This window comes from Bufo bufo, chromosome 9 (genome assembly GCF_905171765.1).
Source record: "Bufo bufo chromosome 9, aBufBuf1.1, whole genome shotgun sequence".
In the NCBI taxonomy this organism is placed as follows: Eukaryota; Metazoa; Chordata; class Amphibia; order Anura; family Bufonidae; genus Bufo; species Bufo bufo.
Window position 1 is genome coordinate 176,644,718 of NC_053397.1, and position 22,017 is coordinate 176,666,734.

A 22,017-nucleotide genomic window follows, 5' to 3' on the forward strand; every position below is an offset into this window, starting at 1 on the left:
TCATTCTGGAGCTCCCCGGGAGCCGCACGGACTGTAAGTATACTGCTCCCCCGCTCCCCACTACTAGTATGGCAACCAGGACTTTAATAGCGTCCTGGGTGCCATAGTAACACTGAACGGATTTTGAAGACGGATCAGTCTTCAAATGCTTTCAGTACACTTGCGTTGTTACGGATCCGGCGGGCACCTCCGGCAAATGGAGTACACGCCGGATCCGGACAACGCATATAAGCTGATCAGATTAGTTTGAGAGGACTGATTTTCTCATGAACCCATGCTGGTACTCCATTACAAGTTTATTCTTTTGAGATCTCTACCAAACCCTTCACACATTGTGTCCACATTAGAACGGTCTGCATGCTGTAGATTTTAGATTAGATGTATTAGATTGTGCGGTATCTTATTTAGTCTTTTCTATTTCAACAGAAAAACACGGCATGTGAATATTCTGCTTTTCATGGGCTACATGACAAAAGATAACTTGGCTATTGTCACACAGTGGTGCGAGGGAAGCAGTCTCTACAAACATCTGCATGTACAGGAGACCAAATTCCAGATGTTCCAGCTCATAGACATTGCCCGACAGACAGCACAAGGCATGGAGTAAGTATTCCTCCAGACTGCGCCGCGGTCTCGTGTTGGCTCTACAGTCTTCGGCCTGTGGCTCTTTGGCTTGTTTTAAAACTACAACTCCCAGCATGCCCCGACAGCCGCTGCCTTGGAATTGTAGCTTTGTCGGAGATACCTGCCCAGGAGAGAGATTGTATGATATTGCCCCCTTGCTCAGGGTCATCAGTGCAAGGATAGGAGTTTTACCTTCCTTCAACTAAAACAATTAAATTCTAGGAAAAGACAAGCGATTCCTTTGGGAAGCTATAGAAGTGATCTTCTGGGATTGGGTAAATGCTTTTCTATGTGTTCTAATGATATTTTACAAGGGAGATGAACCATTAGGTATTGATTAGCTCCTGAGGGGTCACAACAGTCAGCAGAACAGCCCCATCTGTCAGTACACATAATGCAATGTAAGGAAAGAATTCAGATATTCAGCACATTTGATTCCTTGGTGACTACTGATATCCCCTAGTTTCCTATGCATTCACTTGGACCACACACACTAAAGCTCTGGGATCCCAGTTTTTGGTGAATCCAGTTCTTGATTTTCTTGTCCGACGGCTCGTCATGTGTTCTGCCAGGAAGGATATTTACTGATTATGGGCTAAATGTCAGCTTTGCTGTGTGTGCGCCAGCAGGCAGGGGACTTGTCGGAGCTTGTGTCACTGCAGCACAGTGATCAAGAGCGTGCGGTATAAAGCACAATCCAGTCTGCACAATAACCTGAACAAACTTTAGCCGGTTTGGGGAGGACAAGCCAACTTACTCCTTTTTGTTTTGTATTCTTTCTTTCTTTGATGTTGAACAGCCCTTTGTTCTCTTGCAGCTATTTACATGCAAAGAACATTATCCACAGAGACATGAAGTCAAACAGTATCCTTTACTGGAGCGAAATGCCACCTCGACTGTGTAGGGGGTAAAGGTATTGAATACGCCACGGAGTCCAGTCTGATTATTGAAATCCATTTTTTTATTATGTGCATATTTAAAGTGTAACTGTCAATTAATTTATTGTAATGTGTAGGGGAAGTGACAATGAATGTTTTAGTAATATATTTTATTAAGTGACTGTATATTTCTATGAAAAAATTAGTAATTAGTCTAAGGCTACTTTCACACTACCGTTCAGAGCGGGTCCGTCTGATGTCTGCTCAGACGGATCCGCTCATATAATGCAGACTTGGGATCCGTTCAGAACGGATCCGTCTGCATTATATCATAGAAAAAATTCTAAGTGTGAAAGTAGTTCAGACGGATCCGTCCAGACTTTACATTGAAAGTCAATGGGGGATGGATCCGTTGGAAGATTGAGCCATATTGTGTCATCTTCAAACAGATCCGTCCCCGTTGACTTACATTGTAAGTCTGGACGGATCCGCTTGCCTCCGCACGGCCAGGCGGACACCCGAACGCTGCAAGCTGCATTCAGGTGTCCACTTGCTGAGCGGAGCGGAGGCTGAACGCTGCCAGACTGATGTATTCTGAGCGGATCCGCGTCCACTGAGAATGCATTAGGGCTGGACGGATGCGTTCGGGGCCGCTTGTGAGACCCTTCAAACGGAGCTCACTATCGGACACCCGAACACTAGTGTGAAAGTAGCCTTACAGGTAATTGTTTTTCCAGGAGTCCAACATGGGAGGATGTCCATCCCCATCTCTGTAGGGACAGGAAGTGAGAAGTTTAAAAGGTCCTCCCCCCCCCCCCCCCCCCCCCCCCCTCAATCTCCAGGGTTTTTTAAATTGACAAACAATAATAAGGCAGGGTAGTAGAAGTGCTGTCATGTTGGACTCCTGGAAAAACAATTACCGGTAAGACTAATTACTGATTTCCAGGATGTCCCCCATGACAGCACATGGGGGGAGAATTACCAAATGAATTTCTCAGGGAGGGACCACAGCTTCAAGGACCCTCCGACCAAAGATCAGTTTGTGACTAGTCGGTAAGTCCAACCTGTAGTGTCTGCAAAAGGTGCTATAACTAGACCAAGTTGCTGTCTGGCAAATTTGATCTACTGCAGCGCATGCTCTCTCTGCCCAGGAGGTGGCTACCGCCCTGGTAGAATGAGCCCTAATAGAAACTGGACAGGGCTTGTTTTGAAGACGATTGGACTCCTGAATAGTCTGTTTGATCCATCTGGTTAATGTCCTTTTGGTGATTTTTTTTTTTTCCTTTTACATGTTTCTCCAAACTGGACAAAGAGGTTTGAGTATTTCCTTTCAGATTCTGTCTCCTGTAGATATTTTCGGACAGTCCTTCAGACGTCTAAGCATTGAAAACGCTTCTCTTGTGGATTTCTAGAAGAGGCACAAAAAGAGGGCAGGATTATTTCTTGTTCTCTATGAAAAGATGTTACCACCTTGGGCAGGAAGCTTGGATCTAATTTTAGAATTGATCTGTCCTCCAAGATTCTTAAATAAGGTTCTTTTATAGATGGGGCCTGTATCTCCCCTATTCCACAGGCAGAAGTGATTGCCTCTAAAAAGGCGGTTTTCCATGATAAATGTTTTCGGGATATGGAGTCCAGAGGTTCAAAACGAGCTTCACATAGGGCATTAAGTACCAGTGAAAGATCCCAGGGTGGAACCGTTTGTCTCAAGGTGGGTCTTAATCTGTTTATAGCTTTTATAAATCTGTTAATCCACTGATGTTCAGCTAATGGATAGTCAAAAAAGGTGGCTAAAGCAGAAATCTGTACTTTCAATGTACTAGGTCTTAGTCCTAGATCAAATCCCTTTTGTGAAAAATCTAATATTTGAGCTACAGTAGGGGGAAGTACAATCTGGGTGTACTACTGATAACCAGGAACCGATTTTTTTTCTACGTTTTATTGTATATTGCTGATGTTACCGGCTTATGGCTTTTCTGTCGGGTGGAAATAACAGTGTCAGATAAACCATTTTTAGCATCTGCCTCTCAGGATCCATGCTTTCAAGTTCAACTTCTTTAGGTCTGGATGAAGTAGAGGTCCCTGGGACAGTAGGTTCGGTATTAACTGTAGCGATATTGGCTCTTCTAGCGCCATCTTTTTTAGAAGTGGATACCGACTTCTTTTTGGCCAAGCTGGTCCTATGAACATGATCTTCCCCGGGCTCTCGCAGATCTTCCTTAGAACTGTTGGGATAAGTAGAATCTGTGGAAAGGCATATGCAAGGTTCATATTCCATTTCTGCAACATAGCATCCACTCCTAGGGAGTCTAGAGAGAAATAATTTGTCTGAGTATTTTCCCTGGAGGCGAAGAGATCGACCTGAGGCGATCCCTCTTTTGTGGCAAAGTTCCTGAAACACCTGCTTGTCTAACATCCACTCTCCTGGATAGAATTTTTTCCTGCTTAGGAAATCTGCCGTAATGTTCTCCACCCCTCTTAAGTGTAAGGCCTCTTGTACACTAACGTATTTTCATTCTGTTTCTGTTCCATTTTTTTTGCGAACCTTATACGGAACCAATTATTTCAATGGGTCCACAAAAAAAAAATGAAGGTACTCCGTGTGCATTCTGTTTCTGTATTTCCGTTCCGCAAAAAAATAGAACATGTCCTATTGTCTGCATTACGGACAAGGATAGTACCCTTCTAAAAGGGGCCAGCTGTTCTATTCCGCAATATATGCAATGCCCACGGATGTCATCCGTATTTTTTTTGCAGACCGCAAAATGAATACGGTCATGTGCAAGAGGCCTAAGGCCTCTTGCACACGAACGTTTTTTATTTCCCGTTTACATTCGCTTTTTTTGCGTTCCGTATATGGAACCATTTCAATGGAACTTCAGGTTTATGATAGTCTGGAACAATCCACTCCGTTCAAAGATAGAACATGTCCTATTATTGTCCGCATAACAGACAAGGATAGTACTGTTCTATCAGGGGCAACCTGTTTCGTTACGCAAAAAACTGAATGCTCACTGACGTCATCCGTATTTTTTGCGGACTGCAAAATACTGAAAAGCCATACGGTTGTGTGCAAGAGGCCGAAGGCCGTAGGCCGTAATTGACAGAACATTGTTTTGGGCCCAGAGGAAAATTTGATCCGCAATCATCTGAAGTTGAGGGTTCTGAGCTCCCCCTTGGTGTCTGAGGTAGCAGACTGTGGTCATGTTGTCTGATAAGATTTTTAAATGTTTTCCCCTCAGGCTCTGGCTTGCGATCTTTAAGGTTTTCAGAACGGCTGCCAGTTCTCTTGCATTTGAAGATCTTTGACTCTCCATCGCCGACCGATCCCCCTGAAAAAACTGGTTCTCTACTTGGGCTCCCCAGCCTTTCAGTCTGGCATTGATAGTAACTACCGTGAATGGACTTTTGTTCCAGAATACTCCTTTTTTAAGATTGACTGGGTCTATCCACCAGTCTAGAGTATTTTTTTTATTCTGGTTGGTATTAAAAATTTCCTGTCCAAGGTATTCTGGTTTCTGTTCCAGCTGGAGACTATCAGATTTTGCAGAGGTCTGGAACGAATTTGAGCCCAAGGAACCATGGGGATACAAGAAGTCATTATGCACAACACATCAACACATGCATTGCTTCCCTGATAGTACAACTTCTTATTTTCTGGAAGGAAGATATTTATTTTATAAAAGCCTTGCGTTTGGGTGTTGGAAGGAAGGAGACTTGTCTTATTGAATCTAGGAGTGTTCCCAAAAATACTTTCCTGTAATCCATCTGGAGATCTGACTTTTTTAGGTTGACGAGCCATCCTAGATCGTACAGTCGATTCAGAGTTGTCTGAAGATGCATTTTCAGGAGTTCCTGTGATTCTGCTGTCAAAAGAAAATTGTCTACATATAGTATGATTATTATATCCTGTTGTCTCAGATAGGCCATGATCTCTACTACTATCTTGGTAAATATGCGAGGGGCAGATGAAATCCCGAAGGGTAGACACTGAAACTGGAAGTGATACACTAACCCGTCTATTTTTATTGTGAACCTGAGATATTGATGATGGTCCGAATGTGTGGGAACCTGGTAATACGCATCCATAAGGTTGATTGTGCACATTAATGCCCCTGGTGTGATGAGAGGGGTTGCTGTCTGGACTGATTCCATCTTGAATTTGTAATAACTGATCCACTTGTTTAGGAACTTCAGGTTTATGATAGTCTGGAACGATCCATCTGTTTTGTTTTACCAGAAACAGTTTTGAGTAGTGGCCTCTGCATTGTTGCGACTTTGGAACCGGTATTATGGCTTTCATGTTGCATAATTTCAGCATGTCTTGCACCATCTGACATTTCAAGGAGGTTGAGGAATTGTTAGGCAGAACTTTTAAGGAGTAAGGGAACTGAATTCTATTTTGTAGCCCTTTTGGGTCATCTGGAGTATCCAAGGGTTCTGTGTGTTCTGAGTCCATTTGTGACTGAAAAACCGCAGCCTTCCTCCTACTGGTCTGGTGTCATTGTTTTCCAGTGTTGCCGGTGGTATTCGGATTGAGTAAGAAACCTCTGCCTTTCCCACTTTTAGGGTAGCTCCACCTACCGGTCTTACCCTTTCCTCGTCTAGAAAAATTCTGTGTCTGTCTAGGAGTTCAACGAAAGGACTGGGTTTTCTTAGGCTTTTCTTCTGGGAACCCTTTTTTCCTTGTCAGCTGCTTTCTCTAGAATTGTGTCCAACACCGGCCCGAAGACATAAGAACCCGAAAAGGGAATGGAGCATAATTTGTTTTTAGAGGCCATGTCGCCAGACAAGTTTTTTTAGCCATAAAACTCTTCTGGAAGTATTGGCTAGTGTGCCATTTTTTATTTTTTTTTGCAGTCAAATGGATAGACTCTGCTGAAGCATCTGCTAAGAAGGCTGTAGCCATTTTTAAGAGGGGAACAGAATCCAGAATATCTTCCCTGGATGTTTTAAGTTTAAGGTGGTTCTCCAACTGATTCAACCACAGCCCCATCGCTCTGACTACAGACTTCGCCGCAATATTGGTGTTAATTAAAGAGGACGAGCATTCCCAGGCTCTTTCCTATTCCATAGGATCCTTCAAATGTGAAGAGTCCTCAAAGGCAATAGATGTTTTTCTTGCCACTTTGGCCACCTGAACATCTATTTTTGGGATGACGTCCCACAATTTCGTATGTTCTGGATCAAACAGACTATTTTTGAACTCCCTTTGGATAATTAACTTTCTCTCTGTCTCCTCCCATTCCTCTAAAAGTATTTCTTTTAAATTAGAATTAACAGGAAATAATTTTCTTTTTCTGGCTCTCAAGCTGCCGAACATCTCATCCTGTATGGATCTAGATGGCTGCACGTCCTCTACCTCCATAGTCTCCCTTACTGCAGAAAGTAAAGGGTCCAAGTCCTCCAAAGAAACTTTTTGGGATCGTCCGAAGTAACTGGGAGGGCGGACATTTTGTCGTCTCCTATCTCGCCCTCAGAATATAATGGACCTTCCATGTGTTCATCTGAATCGGATTCTACATGCATTCACATTCTTTTTGGAGCAGGAGAAGAGATTGGAGTGGGATGGGTTAAGGAAGACACTGTCTCTTGCATCTCTTCCCGAATCATGCTTCTGAGATCCGCTAAAAAGGATGGTTGCTCTTCCTTAAGTAGTCTGGCTATACAGTCAGAACATAGTTTTTTGTATGCCTCCTGCAATTTTTTCCCCACAGGTTGCACACTTCTTCGATCTTTTCCTAGGTTCAGGCAGGCATTTTTGACCTGCGTCTTTTTCCCCTGCCAAGAAAAAAAACTGAAAGTAACACTTGCATGCCCCTGGGCAGAGGTGTCAGAGACTGGTTCAGTCTTGGACGACATCAGGGCCTCCATAGTAGGAATCGCAGATCTAACCTGGAGTGGTTTCTGCCCTTTTATGAGGCTTACCTTACGTGCCCTCCCTCTGCAGTCGCAACGCTTCTCCTCCGTTTTCAGGAGACTCGCCCCCCTGAGAGGGGGGCAGACTCAAGAGTCCCAGCAGGGCGCCGCCATCCTGGATTCGCCGATGCCGGAAGGGACATCAGACACTCCCATCACGTGTGCCGCCTGGGTGAAGGAGGAAGCGTTCCGCCGAGACCAACTGGAGGGGAAGCAGCATCCGCATCTCATCCACCGCGGCCCAACAGGTGAGATGAGAGGTGCTAGAGAACCCCCGGAGGGGTAGCTAGCAGGGCTATTGAATCTGAGCTGAGGGGAGACCAGGGATCCCCTGACCAGCTCTAACCCCAAAAAGGTCCCCCAGAGGGGTAGTTTCCTTATCTTCTTTCTTCGTCCCCCTTCTATGGGAGCTCACACCCTATCTTTGTAGGGACAGGAAGACACTGGAGATTGGGGGTGGGAACCTTTTTAAACTTCTCACTTCCTGTCCCTACAGATGATGGGGATGGACATCCTCATATATATATATATATATATATATATATATATATATATATATATATATATATAGTTTTAGCGATGCATATGAGGGAGGTGCTGTGCTGAACAGTGGAGACTGGTTTTCCTTAGCAATACTCATTTAGAGAGCACTGTTAAGGGATACTTCAGAGCCAATTTTTTCATAGAAATATATAAATTTACTTGGGTAGTAGGTTACAGAAACATTCCATTTCTCTTCCCGTACACAATCCCAAAATAATAAATAAATGAAATGACTGTTACACTTTGGTGTTTGTGTCCAACCTATAGACATAGACTCCGTATGCATCTCAACTGGTCTTTGGGAAGTCTGCCCTCAGGGAAGGTTTTATCAAAAAAAAGTAAATGACTACAACACTAAACAAGACCAAGCACTTTGGGGGAATTTATCATCCCTCTACTCCGGTTTTCTCACGTAAATGATTACTGAAATCTATGCCAGTCACAAGCTGGTATTGATTGATGTATCTTCCATATATGCAAATGTAATTAAAGGGATTGTCCAGGGCTTAAATACAGAGGACAGGACTAAGAATGAGCAAACCAGTTCGGGATTCGTTCCGAACTTCTCAAAAAGTTTAAATCCACATGAAGCCAAACTTTTTGTGGTTCGTTTAGGGCAAATCTTGAGAGGGAGAGAGCCTAGTATGCTATTTATTGTTTCTTAACAATATGTGTGTTGTCTAAGGGGTGCTCTTTCTCATTATGGAGAGGACCTAGTATGCGGAGTACATTTGTGCAGTATTGTAAGCCAGGAGATGTCCTTCTGGGTTTTTGGGAAACCTATTCAAATTAGCTTTCCTAAGCCTATGTGATGCCAGCAAATGTTACACATGATAATTTGCATATATTGTCCCCAGATATCAAGAGGAGCGTTGTCTAGCCAACAATAGTCATCATGTATATCAACTGGTCTCCCTAATAGAAATAGTACCCACCAAGAGATTTCCCCCCAAGAACTACTAGAAAACCCATTTCAATCTGCTTTTGTCCTGAAAGAGCTAGTTGCAGATATGAGGCTGGCTTAGCTATTCTCCTAGTTTTACTACTTGAACATTTTTAAAGGCCTGGAAGGCACCCCTGCCAATTAGCTGTATCAAGATAATGCATCACCCATATGAGTGTTTTCCTTACGGTTTACATGCTTGCCGTGCAACAGTGAGCAGGTGCAATTATAGCTCTGCTTTCCCAATTCACTCTAATGGGATGGCTCCTTCCTATTCACCTGAGGATAGGTCATCAGTATAGCAAAAGCAGACATAGGCCATTTGTATAGCAAAAGCAGACAATTGAGCAATTCAATCAAACCTCCAAAGTAACACCCAACTGAAAGTGAGACAAGAGAACTAGAACATCCTACCATGCTTATACTTCTCTGAATGAAACATGCAAGCTTGTTTTCTTTATAGAAGGACAAGAGAACCAGAATGTCTCAAGAAATTTGCCTTGACTGGCCTTGTGGGGTTTGAGGTGCTCTTTATCATTAGGGAGACCAAAAAATATGCATATTGTATGCTAGGCAACACTACTCTTGGTTTCTAACAAGAGAATATGCAAATTCTTATATTTTAATTTGTCTGGCATGAGAAAAAAAAAAAGCTCTTTCCTGTTTTTGAAGAAAAGCTAATTTGAATATCTTTCCCAGAAAGCCAATTGTACGCAAATTAGCTTGCCTGACAAAAAAAAGAAAAGAGGGGATATCTTATCTAATGCCAGAAGATACGAATTTGCATAATAATCTTCCTAGAAACCAAGAGTAGTGTTTCTTGGCATACAGTACTCGTGTGTATTTTTTGGTCTCCATGATGATAAACCCTGAAGAGTACCCCACAAGGCCAGTCAACGAAGCAAACCAAATTTCTGTTGACATTCTGGTTCTCTTGTCCTTCCAGAAAGAGAATTGCTGGTAGGTGTGGCTGCTGCGCTCCGTCCTCTTCTTCGGCTAGTAATGTCGTGTCCGTTGGTCACATGACCTTTTTGCAGCTTCTTCTCTTTGAAGTGAAATAATGGCTGGCATTACATAGGATCCTGTGGTTTGCTGAAATGTTCTCGCTGTAAACCTTGTATTGGACCAGGATTCATACAACAGAGCAGCTGATCCTTTACTGTAATACAGACATATTTCTGCATGAAGGGTTAACAGTGAAAATCGGAGATTTCGGACTGGCCACAGTCAAGTCTCGATGGACTGGTTCCCAGCAGGTGGAGCAGCCGACTGGATCAATCCTGTGGATGGTAAATGATGGAAAAGTAGCACTGACACTAGAACACATTTATAGAGTGGTGCCCTGTGTACAGGCTCGCTGCCAGAGGATGACTCAACATGCGCTCATGATCACTGTGTTCTTTTAGGGTCCATTTACACGTCCGCAATTTCGTTCCGCATTTTGCGGAACGAAATTGCGGGCCCATTAATTTCTATGGGGCAGCACCATGTGCTGCCCGGATACGAAATTGTGGACCCGCACTTCTGGGTCCGCAATTCCATTCCCGAAAAAATAGAACATGTCCTATTCTTGTCCGTAATTGCAGACAAGAATAGGCATATTCTATTAGTGGCAGCAATGTGCGGTCCGCAAAATGCGGAACGCACATTGCCGCTGTCCGTGTTTTTTGGATCTGCAAAACACGTTACGGACGTCTGAATGGAGCCTTAGAGGGAATCGATCACCAGCGACCTTCCTATCATAGATACATAGCTGTGATTCACCTGATTAAAGTCCTGTTTTTGTTTTGTTGATTGGAGACTCCATCCTTGAGTTATGATACTTTTTTTAAAAGTTCCGCTGCTTTCTGTGGCCAGCCCCTTCCTGGCTGCTTTGATTGACAGGGCCAGGCAGTGGAAAAGCAGTGAGGAAGGGTTGGCCACAGAAAGGAGCTGAGATTGGGTGTAGCAAGAGCAAAAGTGACAACCTCCTAGCACAATTTGCATATTAGGAAAAAGTATCATAACTCTGTAAAGGAGCTGCAGATCAACAAAAGTAAAATGACGTTCTAATCTGATGAACCACAGCTATGTGTCTGTGCAAACAGTTGGTTACTGAGGTCGCTGGTGACTCTGCGTCAATGAGACCTGTAGGTACCAGATGATCAAATATTTTGGATGTCTATTTTAGTACATACTTTCATTGCCCGTGAAATAATAGTTTTGGAGTATCCTTTTTTAGACCTAAGAGTTTTGCTGTTCGTCTGTTATTCCTCCTGAATATTGATGGAAAAATTTGACAGCTGGGTGTTACAACTTCCCTTGTTAAAGGGGGGTGTCCTTACAGTCTGATACGATCAGCACTGATTGTACATTGTGAGTGTGCAGGGATACCCCCTAAGTATTGATGGATGTTTATACGTTTCTAGTTGGAATAACAGAGGAATGGCAAATATGTTCGTCTATGGTCCAAAAGTACATCGTGAACAATACAAGTGTTTACTAAGACGTGCTAGTAGTAGTGACAGGTTCTTTTTAAAGGGGGTTGTACAAGATCAGAGAAACATTGTAGGTTTTCTTATAGAAACAGTGATAGGTTGTCTAGTATTGCAGCTCTCCTCCATTTAAGTTAAGCCTCATTCACACGTCAGTGTTCTGTATGTGTTCTCCACGGACAGCGCACGTCCCCGTTCATTTTAATGTATTCACATATCAGTGTTTTAGAACGGTCCGTGGGTTCGTTTTTTTTTTTTAGCACGGATGCATGCTGTATTTCTTCTGTGTTTCACGGATCCATCACGCCAATTATAGTTTATGGGTCCATGAAAACCACGGATGCCACCCATGTTGCATCCGTGTTTCACGGATCATTAGGAAGAGATGCTTTGAAAATAATTTTTCAGCTGTTCAGTTTCAGTGAAACATGGATGACACACGGACCCAACACGGATCCTTTACGGACAGCTTCACGGATGCATCACTGACCACCTGCTCACTGGTTTGAGCACGGACACAGACGTGTGAATGAGGCTTTAAAAGGGTTTTCCAATACTTTAATACTAATGACACATCCTCTGGATAGGTCATCAATATCTGATCATTGGGGGTCCTACACTCGGGACCCCCACCGATCATCTGTGTGAGAAGGCAACCAAGAGGATCGGTCATCAATATTAAAGACTCTGAAAACCCCTGAACTACCTGACACACCCAGTGGACAGATTGCTGCAATGATTACCTAATCCTGTATCACCCCTTAAGGCCTCATGCACACGACCATTGTTGTGGTCCACATCCGAGGGTGCGGACCCTTTCACTTCAATGGGGCCCGCAAAAGATGCGGACAGCACTCTGTGTGCTGTCCGCATCCGTTGCACCATTCTGTGGCCCCGCAAAAAAATATAGCATGTCCTATTCTTGTCCGTTTTGCGGACAAGAATAGGCATTTCTACAATGGGCGTTCCGTTCCGCAAATTGCGGAAGGCACACGGGCGGCTTCCGTTTTTTGCGGATCCGCGGTTTGAGGACTGCAAAAATTGGCACGATCGTGTGGATGAGGCCTAAAGGAGATGTCTGAGCCTCAAAGCAATTTTATTTATGGCCCCGAAAATGCTTAGCATAAAGAACAAATGGCACTTACCTATTCAGCAGCAGTCCGTTCCATCACAGAGTCCTGTCCTGGCTGTTTGCGGTCTTCGGTGGACCGAAAGTTAAAAGTCCTCTATCTGTCATCATGTGCACTGCTGCAGCCAATCACTGGCCTCAGCTGCAATGTAATTAACTTGTAGCTGGATGCGGCTTTCACATGGGTGGAGTAGCGTTGCTGTGATATTGGACATTTTATGGTCCACTACATATTGAGAATCCAGTTTACGAATTGGAGTTTGGTACATTCTAGGCTTACACTTCTTGTACAGTAATGCAGCATTACCTACCATTTTGTATATAGGCTTGGCTATTGATATTCTTCAAAGAAGGCTGCTCTGTGAGATTTTTATTGTTTTCATGTTTTCATAGTCTCCAGAGGTGATTCGAATGGAGGATAATAATCCGTTCAGTTTCCAGTCCGATGTTTATGCTTACGGTATCGTCCTGTACGAACTGATGACTGGAGAACTGCCGTATTCTCACATCAGGGACAGAGACCAGGTAAGTGCATTTTACACATGCTGCTTGTTAACCCCTTCAGGACCCTGCCATTTTTCACCTTAAGGACCAGGCTGTTTTTTTGGAAATCTGAAATGTCACTTTATGTGGTAATAACTTGCCAAAACCCACTTTTTAAGGACCAGTTCAGATCTGAAGTCACTTTGTGGGGCTTACATAATAGAAACCACCCAAAAATGGCCCCATTGTAGAAACTACTCCCTTTAGAAACTGATTTATAAACTTTGTTAACCCTTTAGTTGTTCCACAAGAATTAGGAAAATGTAGATGAAATTTCAGAATTTCACTTTTTTGGCAGATTTTTCATTTTAATCCATTTTTTTTCCCCAGTAAACAGCCAAACAAAACTCAATATTTATTACCCTGATTCTGTAGTTTACAGAAACACCCCATTTGTGATTGTAAACTGCTGTACGGGCACACGGCAGGGCGCAGAAGGAAGGGAGCGCCATGTGGTTTTTGGAGGGCAGATTTCACAGGGATAATTTTAAGTTGCCATGTCACATTTGAAGCCCCCCTGATGCACCCCTAGAGTAGAAACTCCAAACAAGTCACCCCATTTTGGAAACTACAGTTTTGTTGGTACTATTTTAGGGTACATATGATTTTTGGTTGCTCTATTTTACACTTTTTGTGAGGCAAGGTAACAAAAAATAGCTGTTTTGGCATCGTTTTTATTTTTTGTTATTTACAATGTTCATCTGACAGGTTAGATCATGTATTTTTTTTTATAGAGCAGGTTGTTACGGACGCGACAATACCAAATATGGTTGGTTATTTCAGTTTTACATAATCTGAAAGCCATAGTTTTTATTTTTTGGGGACTGTCTTATGTAGGGGCTATTTTTTTCGGTATGAGATTAGTTTGATTGGTACTATTTTAGGGTGCATATGACTATTTGATCGCTTGGTATTACACTCTTTGGGATGTAAGGTGACAAGAAATAATTTTTTTTGGTGTTCACCTGAGGGGTTAGGTCATGTGATATTTTAATAGACCTGGTTGTTATGAACACGGCGATACCTAATGTATACTTTTTTTTTTTTTCACTTTTAACACAATAAAAGCATTTTGAGTAATATTTTTTATTTTTTTTGCCCGATTTGTTTATGTTGGGGCTCATTTTTTGCGGAATGAGGTGACTGGTACTATTTTGGGGGGCATACGCCTTTTTTATCGCTTGGTGTTGCACTTTTTGTGATGTAAGGTGTAACAAAATCCGAGGTAATAGACCGATAGATGGATATATAGATAGATTTCATATTTTCCTAAACGTATTATCAATAGCTAATTGTATAGCAGTGGCTGTGGATCTATTAAGTAAATGCAAATTGTACCTCCAGGTGCCAGCCAGTCTGAAAACTAGGTGAGACACTCCACCTTCTCAGAGGAAGCTCTATTTAACACTGGCCTGCTAATTACAAGCCATTTGGGCACACTAATGAAAACCTGGAAGGGAGATATTAAAAATGCGGAGCAACCCCAGACATGTTGTCTGCTAGACCAGCGGGTGGTCTAACCCATTCAATAGATGAATGAAATAATATCAGAAGCCATAACTCCGACCTCCTAACACCCACATCCTCAGAACCCTAATAATTGTGTTCAGTCTGACATGGGCTTCGGGGAGAGTCTATACACGCCATACTAAACATGAGGCATTTTTCGGTATTCAGGATCTGGCCTTCTGGAATTCATAACTCGATCATATTTGGTGTCTGTATGACCGGGACGAGGCGACTCAGATTATGGGATCGTACCTGTACCCGCAGTCCCTGTCATACGCGAGAAATCACTGTGATTCATATTGCCACATTAGTCAGCCTTGTGGGAAGGTGGGGCAAAAACCTGAATAATATCAGACATCCCAGAAGGCCAGACCGAAAGGAGGGAGGTTCCCTCACAGCCCACCCCTGAGGGGGGATAAAAATGGGTGTTTGGGAGCAGGTAATTGTCAGCCATTTTGGGGATCCCCCCCATTTTGGCTGTCCCCACAGCCGGAATATAACTGCTGCATTTCAGTTGGCCAATATTCTTTATTTTATCCCTTTTATTTGATCTGTTTTACTGCATTGTTATTGTATGTATATTTTTATCTTTTATCTGACACTTTCTTTTTGTATTGCACTGCACTATTGTGTATTAAATTAAGAAATTGATAAGTCCCTTCCTTGTGGTCTTATAGAACAGGGCTCGACAAATCCCAGGTCGCCATGGCGATCTGGAATTTTGTCCTGACGCCTGGGTATTTGCCCTCACATGGCTGCCCCCCAGTAATCCGGGCCGCTCCCGGCACTCCGCCGCCTCTACGTGGACTTCTTGGACAGTCTGGCAGGGAAGGAGTTACCTGGGGGCGGATAGCGGGGTGGACAGGGTGGCATCGGGGGAGCGGAGGAGGTAGGTTGGACGCAATGGGTCCGCATCATGTGGGCGTTCCTTCTCCCTGGCTGTAGCGCTGTCCAATAGCGGTGCAGGGAGAAGTAACGCCCAGGAGAGAAGCTGATGTCTCCTCCCCATTGCTCCGATAGTAATTGGCATATGGAGCAGGAGACTGTAATGGGGCGAACGGAGCGGCGCCCAGGAATAATAGTAAGTGCTGGGACATCTCTGGGCGCCGCTCTGTGTAGCCTGCTACTTAAAGTCCGGACCCATATAACACATAATACAGGAGGCAGGTGCCGGCAGCAGAATCGCGTAGCCGGCACCCTGCCTCTGACGGGGAGCTGCGATCAGCGGCAGTTAACACCTCAGGTGAGGCACCTGAGGGGTGAACTGCCACTGTTCTGCTGCCAGTACCCACCTCCTGTATTAAGGGGTAATTATCATTAGTTGCGCAGTGTGCCCCCCCCACCCCATTAAAATCATTGGTGGCTCTACCAGTATTTACAATTGAGACATGCGTTTCAGACGCAATTTCCCAAGGGTGTACGGATTTTTGATTCTCCCACTGTGGTTAAACAGTTATTAAAGGGTTCTTCCACTAAGGGCCTTGTATCTTTGCTATATAGACATATTATTGATACTTCCTCCTCTTCTACTACCATTAAGGCAAGGGTCCAATGGGAAAAGGATCTTGGAACATTGTCCCAGGAACAATGGACAGATATTCTGGCCCTTACTCCTTCTTTGACGGTTAGTGAATCCCAGCGACTATCTAACTGTACCTTATACATCGAGTATATAGAACCCCACAATTTTTTTTCAGAATTGATGTGCGCTCAGATTCAAAGTGTCCTAGATGTGGGGAAGAGGATGCGACATTGCTCCATATGATTTGGAACTGTTCACGATTGCGATCCTATTGGGAGGATGTCAGAAGTATTATAGTGACGGCAACTCAGATACGTTTACCCGATGACCCCTAGAGTCTATATACTGGGGATACTGGACTCTCCGGGACTGGGAGACAGGAACTCCCTTTGTATTTATAGACTCCTGTTCTAGGCTAGGGTACTGATAGCTGAACACTGGATACGAGAGGCCACGTCCACAAAACAAGAGTTTGTTATTGGATGAATGTAAGTCTGAGACTAGAAAAGGGAGTATATGCTAACCGAAAATGTCCAAATAAGTTCCTATCTTTATGGCAGGGGTGGGTTGAGTCAGCGCAACTAGCTTCACAGGCGTTAGTCCAAGATTGTACACGGGGACAAATGTCTTTCTTACACTCCCTCTCCAGGGGAACCACATAGTTACTGTATAATGTTTGACCGGCTGGGCTATTCTAGCTAGGCAGAACTGTTTAGGTGCCCAATTGTATTACTATCCTTAAATTTACAGACACTGATGTCTCTGCTCAAGTTGAGATGGGGTGGGGGTGGGGGAAGGGTGTTATTGTGTTATTGAATACAATGTTACAATACTTCAATCATTTAAATGTTGTAATATTCACATGAATCTTTATTTCCCATAATTGTCATGGGTGTCTGCGTACACCAATATCTTTGTAAGTTGTTGTACTTATTTTAAACTATACAAAAAAAAAATACGAACTCCTTGATGATGTTCATGTGATAATGTTTATTTCAATAAAAAAAATAAACTGATTAAAAAAAAATAATCATTGGTGGCACAGTGCGCCCGCCCCTCTCAACCCCCAGTATTAAAATAATTGGTGGCAGTGGCCACAGGGTCCCCTCCCCTTCTCATTAGTGGCAGTGGCCAAAGGGTCCTCTCCCCTCCCCCCCCTCATTGGTGGCAGTGGCCACAGGGTCCTCTCCCCTCCCCCTCATTGGTGGTGCAGTGGCAGCTTCTGATCGTAGCCCCTGCAGTGTAATCCTGGGGCTCCAATCGGTTACCATGGCAGCCAGGATGCTACTGAAGCCCTGGCTGCCATGGTAACATCCCTGATGCTGTGTGCACAAAGCCCAGGGCAGCAGGGAGAGTGTGAAGTCCTATTCAGCCTGATAGAGCTCTATTAGGGTGAATAGGACAAGGGATGAAAAGATCCCAGGTTCTGGCCCCTAAGGAAGGGAAATAGTTACCGTATTAAATAAAAAGTGTAAAAAAAAAGTTTATGGTATCGAAATCGAATCAAAAATTTGGTATCGCAACAACTCTACTCTGTGCACTGCCGCTGTATATGTGTGTGTGGTACTGTACACTGCCGCTGTATATATGTGTGCGATTCTGTACACTGCCGTTGTATATGTTAATGCCCATATTATTTTTGTCGCTGAAAATAAGGCTTTATAAGGTAGGAAAAAAAAAAGGCTCCAAACTTTTTTAGCTGGCTCCTAGATTCCTAAGGAAATTTGTCAAGCCCTGTTATAGAACTTGCTCTTTCGGAGGCAATAACGTTACCAGTAGTGTTTCAGAGGATTTTAGGTCCCATATAGATAACTTGTGTTAGTGTTAAATTTGGGTTGAGAGAATATCTGAGTATAGGCTCCTATTGCCTTATAGTATAGGTGGTGGCAGCTAGTGTGATAGAAAATATTGGGGTGTTAGAATCTGGGGGAGTAAGTTAGCCTAATTCCGTCATCTATAATAGGTGGGTGGGAATTTATGTGGTAACTTGATGAGCTCACTAGTATAATTCACCCCAGTGACGTGACCCGAGAGTAGGTATCGTGACAGATGGTGACAAAAAAATTGTTTTAGCACAGTTTTTATCTTTTTATTTATTTATTTTTCTTGAAACTTCTTTTTTTTTAATTATTATTATTATTATTACCGGTATTATTATTAATTTATTTATTTTACTATATGCTATATGTGTATGGGCATCTTAAAGCCGGAGCTGCATAACTTGGGTGACGTGAATTCAGCAATGCGAAGGCTTGTGGACAATGTCGTTAACCTGTTAATGTCACTGCATCTATTTGCATTTATTTAATGAATAAATTGATCTGTTTACCAAAGTATTTTTTCCCCCCCCAGATCATCTTCCTTGTTGGTAGGGGATGTTTAGTGCCAGATCTTAGTAAGTTGTACAAGAATTGTCCCAAAGCAATGAAGAGGCTGGTAGCAGACTGTGTGCAGAAAGTCAAGGAAGATAGACCCCTGTTTCCTCAAGTAAGTGGATTTGGGATTATAAATCTCAGTAGCAGACTTTAGGAAGCCATTACTTGTAACCTATTTCACTAGGTTTATCCGCACATAATACTGCACTATCTATTGCTGTTTTAGTGGTGGGGGTTTAGTGTGGATTTGATGTGGTTTTGTAGCAGATATCGCCCTTTTTATTGAAAAGGTAGAATCCGCACACAAAATAAAATGTATGAGGTTTTAAAACCCACATGGCAGATACATTTCTGCACCTAATAAAAAAGAAAAGTCTGCGTGAGATTTGTCTAATCTAATGCACTTTGCCGGTACTGTATTAGGGGTCATTCAAACGACCATGTGTTTGCCAGTGTGCAAATTGCGGATCCCCATTTTGCAGAAAGGAACGGCCAGCCCTATGATAGAAATGCCTATACTTGTCCGCATGTTCTATCTTTTTTTTGGAGCCACGGAACAGAAGTACGGATGTGAACAGCATATCTTTTGTGGCCCCATTGAAATGAATCTGTCCACATCCAAAAATTATGAAACGGATGCGGACTTAAATATTAGGTCGTCTGCATGAGCCCTTACCCTGTGGTTTGTCCACTCTATACCATGTACAGGCACTCTAAGCATTAGGAAAAATGTAGAAGTAAGCTACAGATTTTTATTATTTTCTTTAAACCAACTTTGTTTTTTATTTTGTTCATATGTTACTAAGTAGTGGATAGATCTGGTACAGAGGCTAAAACCTCCAGACTGCCACATTCACTCTATCTATTATTTAGGCTAGGTCTACACGACGACATTTGTCGCACCAATGTCACGTGACAATTTTTATAATGGCAGTCTATGGTGTCGCACTGCAACATGCTGCGAAACAACAGTCGCAGAAAATCCATTCGAGATGGATTTTTCTGAGACTGTTGCGTCGCATGTTGCAGTGCGACACCATAGACTGCCATTATAAAAATTGTCGCGCAACTAAATGTCGTCATGCATCAGAAGAGTGTCCATCTTTTCCTGTAATATGGACTACATTAATAAAAGCAAAGTTTTATCTTTTACCACAGTGCAGGATCCATTCATTGTTCACCCTAAGTATTAGGCCTCATGCACACGCCATAAGTGTTTTGCAGTCCGCAAACCACGGATCCCGGTTGTGAGCATGCTTGGTTAGTTTTTGTGTTCAGTAGTAGTAGTTCATCTCCTTTTAGGGATTGAGTTGTAACATTATGAGAGACCTATATAGCGCTATTATGTGGGCTCTTACATGGGGTGTTTTTTTTTGGGGGGGGGGGGGGATTTACTGCATATTGGGTTAATACTGCATATTATTTGGGCACTCTATGAAAATATGTCTATTTATGCAGCTAAGAGAAGCAGTGATACTAAATACAGCAGATCATTGTGACTGATTTTTGTTGCCTCAGAAAGTTAAGAGGACCTTTTTACACTATGAACTAAGTATACAGACATGTGGAGCGGCGCCCGGGGATCTCACTGCACTTACTATTATCCCCGGGCGCCGCTCCGTTCTCCTGCTATGTCCTCCGGTATCTCCGTTCCCTAAGTTATGGTAGGCGGAGTCTGCCCTAGCGCTGGCCAATCGCATTGCAGAGCTCACAGCCTGGGAGAAAATAATCTCCCAGGCTGTGAGCTCTGCGCTGCGATTGGCCAGCGCTAGGGCAGACTCCGCCTACCATAACTTAGGGACTGGTATCTCCGCCTACTATAACTTAGTGAGCGGAGATACCGGAGGGCATAGCAGGAGAACGGAGCGGCGCCTGGGGATAATAGTAAGTGCAGTGAGATCCCCGGGCGCCGCTCCACATGTCTGTATAGTTAGTTCATAGGGTAAGAATCGGTGAAAGGTCCTCTTTAACCTTTATCTGCAGTAAGACATGGGTAGTGCTGAATATAAGGTCCCAGATCACATCCACCGGAGTCCTCCCCATTGTGTTAGCACGGCACAGCAGTCCAGACTGTATTTCAGCGCTGACAGTGGTACCATAAATAAAATGGCAGTCTGGACTCCTTATGTGTAGTACTACTCATGTATTACTGCAGACGATGGTCCAGAATTGTGGTGACAAATTTCCTTTAAGGTTAAAGGGATCCGTACATTATATGATCTATACTGATTCCTAATCTTATGGTTGTTTCTAGATCCTCTCCTCCATTGAGCTGTTACAACACTCTCTCCCCAAAATCAACCGAAGTGCTTCAGAGCCCTCCCTGCACCGAGCTACCCACACAGAAGACATTAATTCCTGTACATTGACGTCCCCGCGGTTGCCTGTTTTTTGAAGAGACTGTCTGCACAGGTCCCTTGCGCGGGGTCTTCTTACGAGTTTTTTTTTTTTTTTTTTTTTAATAAGCTGAAAGCGCTTTGTCTCCTCACGTTCATTTTGATATCACGAAGAAAATGCTGCTATTATCGCATTTCTGGAGCAGTCATTGTGGATATGATGGCAAATGAAGTGGAGGATAAAGTACTATTTCCCATTTGTACACCATGCACCTCTTGAGCCACGAACTAGCCGTCTCTGGCCTCTAATGAATTTGTTACAGGACGTTATGTGTTACATAGGTGCCAAGGTCTCATTGATGCGCCTGGAACGGTCAACATTGAATAAGAAAAATTTAATGAAAACAAAACAAAACTGAAGGAGATTCCTTAATATGGACTACTTTGCACAGTTCTGGAAATGAGGGAGAAAACAGATTGAACTTTCCCATGAGTAGACTGCTAATACCCGACACAGCACAACCTGCTTCACTCTGGTACTGGTTTTGTAATGTAGTGAATGCTCTGCAGCAGGAAGACATATTACAGTAAGGGTCTGTCTGCAGAGCATCACCAGTGTGCGTATATACGATTTGTGTGTTTATATGCACATGTTGGAATCTGCACTAGATATGGGAATCAGTGTGTACACAGTCTTTTTATTTTGGGTTTTAATTAGTCTCTGTTCTCTTATTGCATTTATTTTAAACTACAGCTGTCCTGATTACCCAGTTTTAATAAATTAAATGTGTTTCACATTTTAACAGTTTGGCATTTCCTGTTTTGAAAGGGTTTTCCAGGAGTAGGTTATTGATGACCTATCCTGGTGCCCCCACTGAGGCCGTAGTGTTCCAGTGAATGTCACAGCCTCTTCCTAGGCCAGTGACATCATGTTCATTGGTCACATAGCTTAGGTGCAGCTCATTCCCATTCAAACGTATGGAGAAGGACTGCAATACCAAGCACAGCCACTATACAATGTACAGCGCTGTGCTCTGTATGCTGTGAAGAGGCTGCAGCACTTACCAGAGCACCGCAGCCTCTTCAAACCACTGATCGGTGGCAGTGCTCACCACAAAAACAGTGGAGAATGATACATTAGCCGGGCCGGCCTGCCCACAGCACACCCCATTTTCTGGCCACTTCTGAAAAGGGGTGTAAAAGTTGCAGGTTTTGCCACAAA

General features: G+C 43.4%; 1 protein-coding gene across 1 annotated transcript in view; it reads left to right on the forward strand.

Annotated features, from left to right (window-relative positions):
* Positions 1-21,592, forward strand: part of RAF1 (Raf-1 proto-oncogene, serine/threonine kinase) — a 94,683-nt gene extending 73,091 nt beyond the window's left edge. Inside the window, 6 exon segments of the mRNA XM_040406795.1 lie at positions 427-603; positions 1,442-1,488; positions 10,078-10,196; positions 12,904-13,035; positions 18,437-18,571; positions 20,714-21,592. Of these exon segments, the coding sequence (XP_040262729.1) occupies positions 427-603; positions 1,442-1,488; positions 10,078-10,196; positions 12,904-13,035; positions 18,437-18,571; positions 20,714-20,854 (751 nt within the window). The 3' untranslated portion in view covers positions 20,855-21,592.
* The last annotated feature ends 425 nt before the right edge of the window (positions 21,593-22,017 follow it).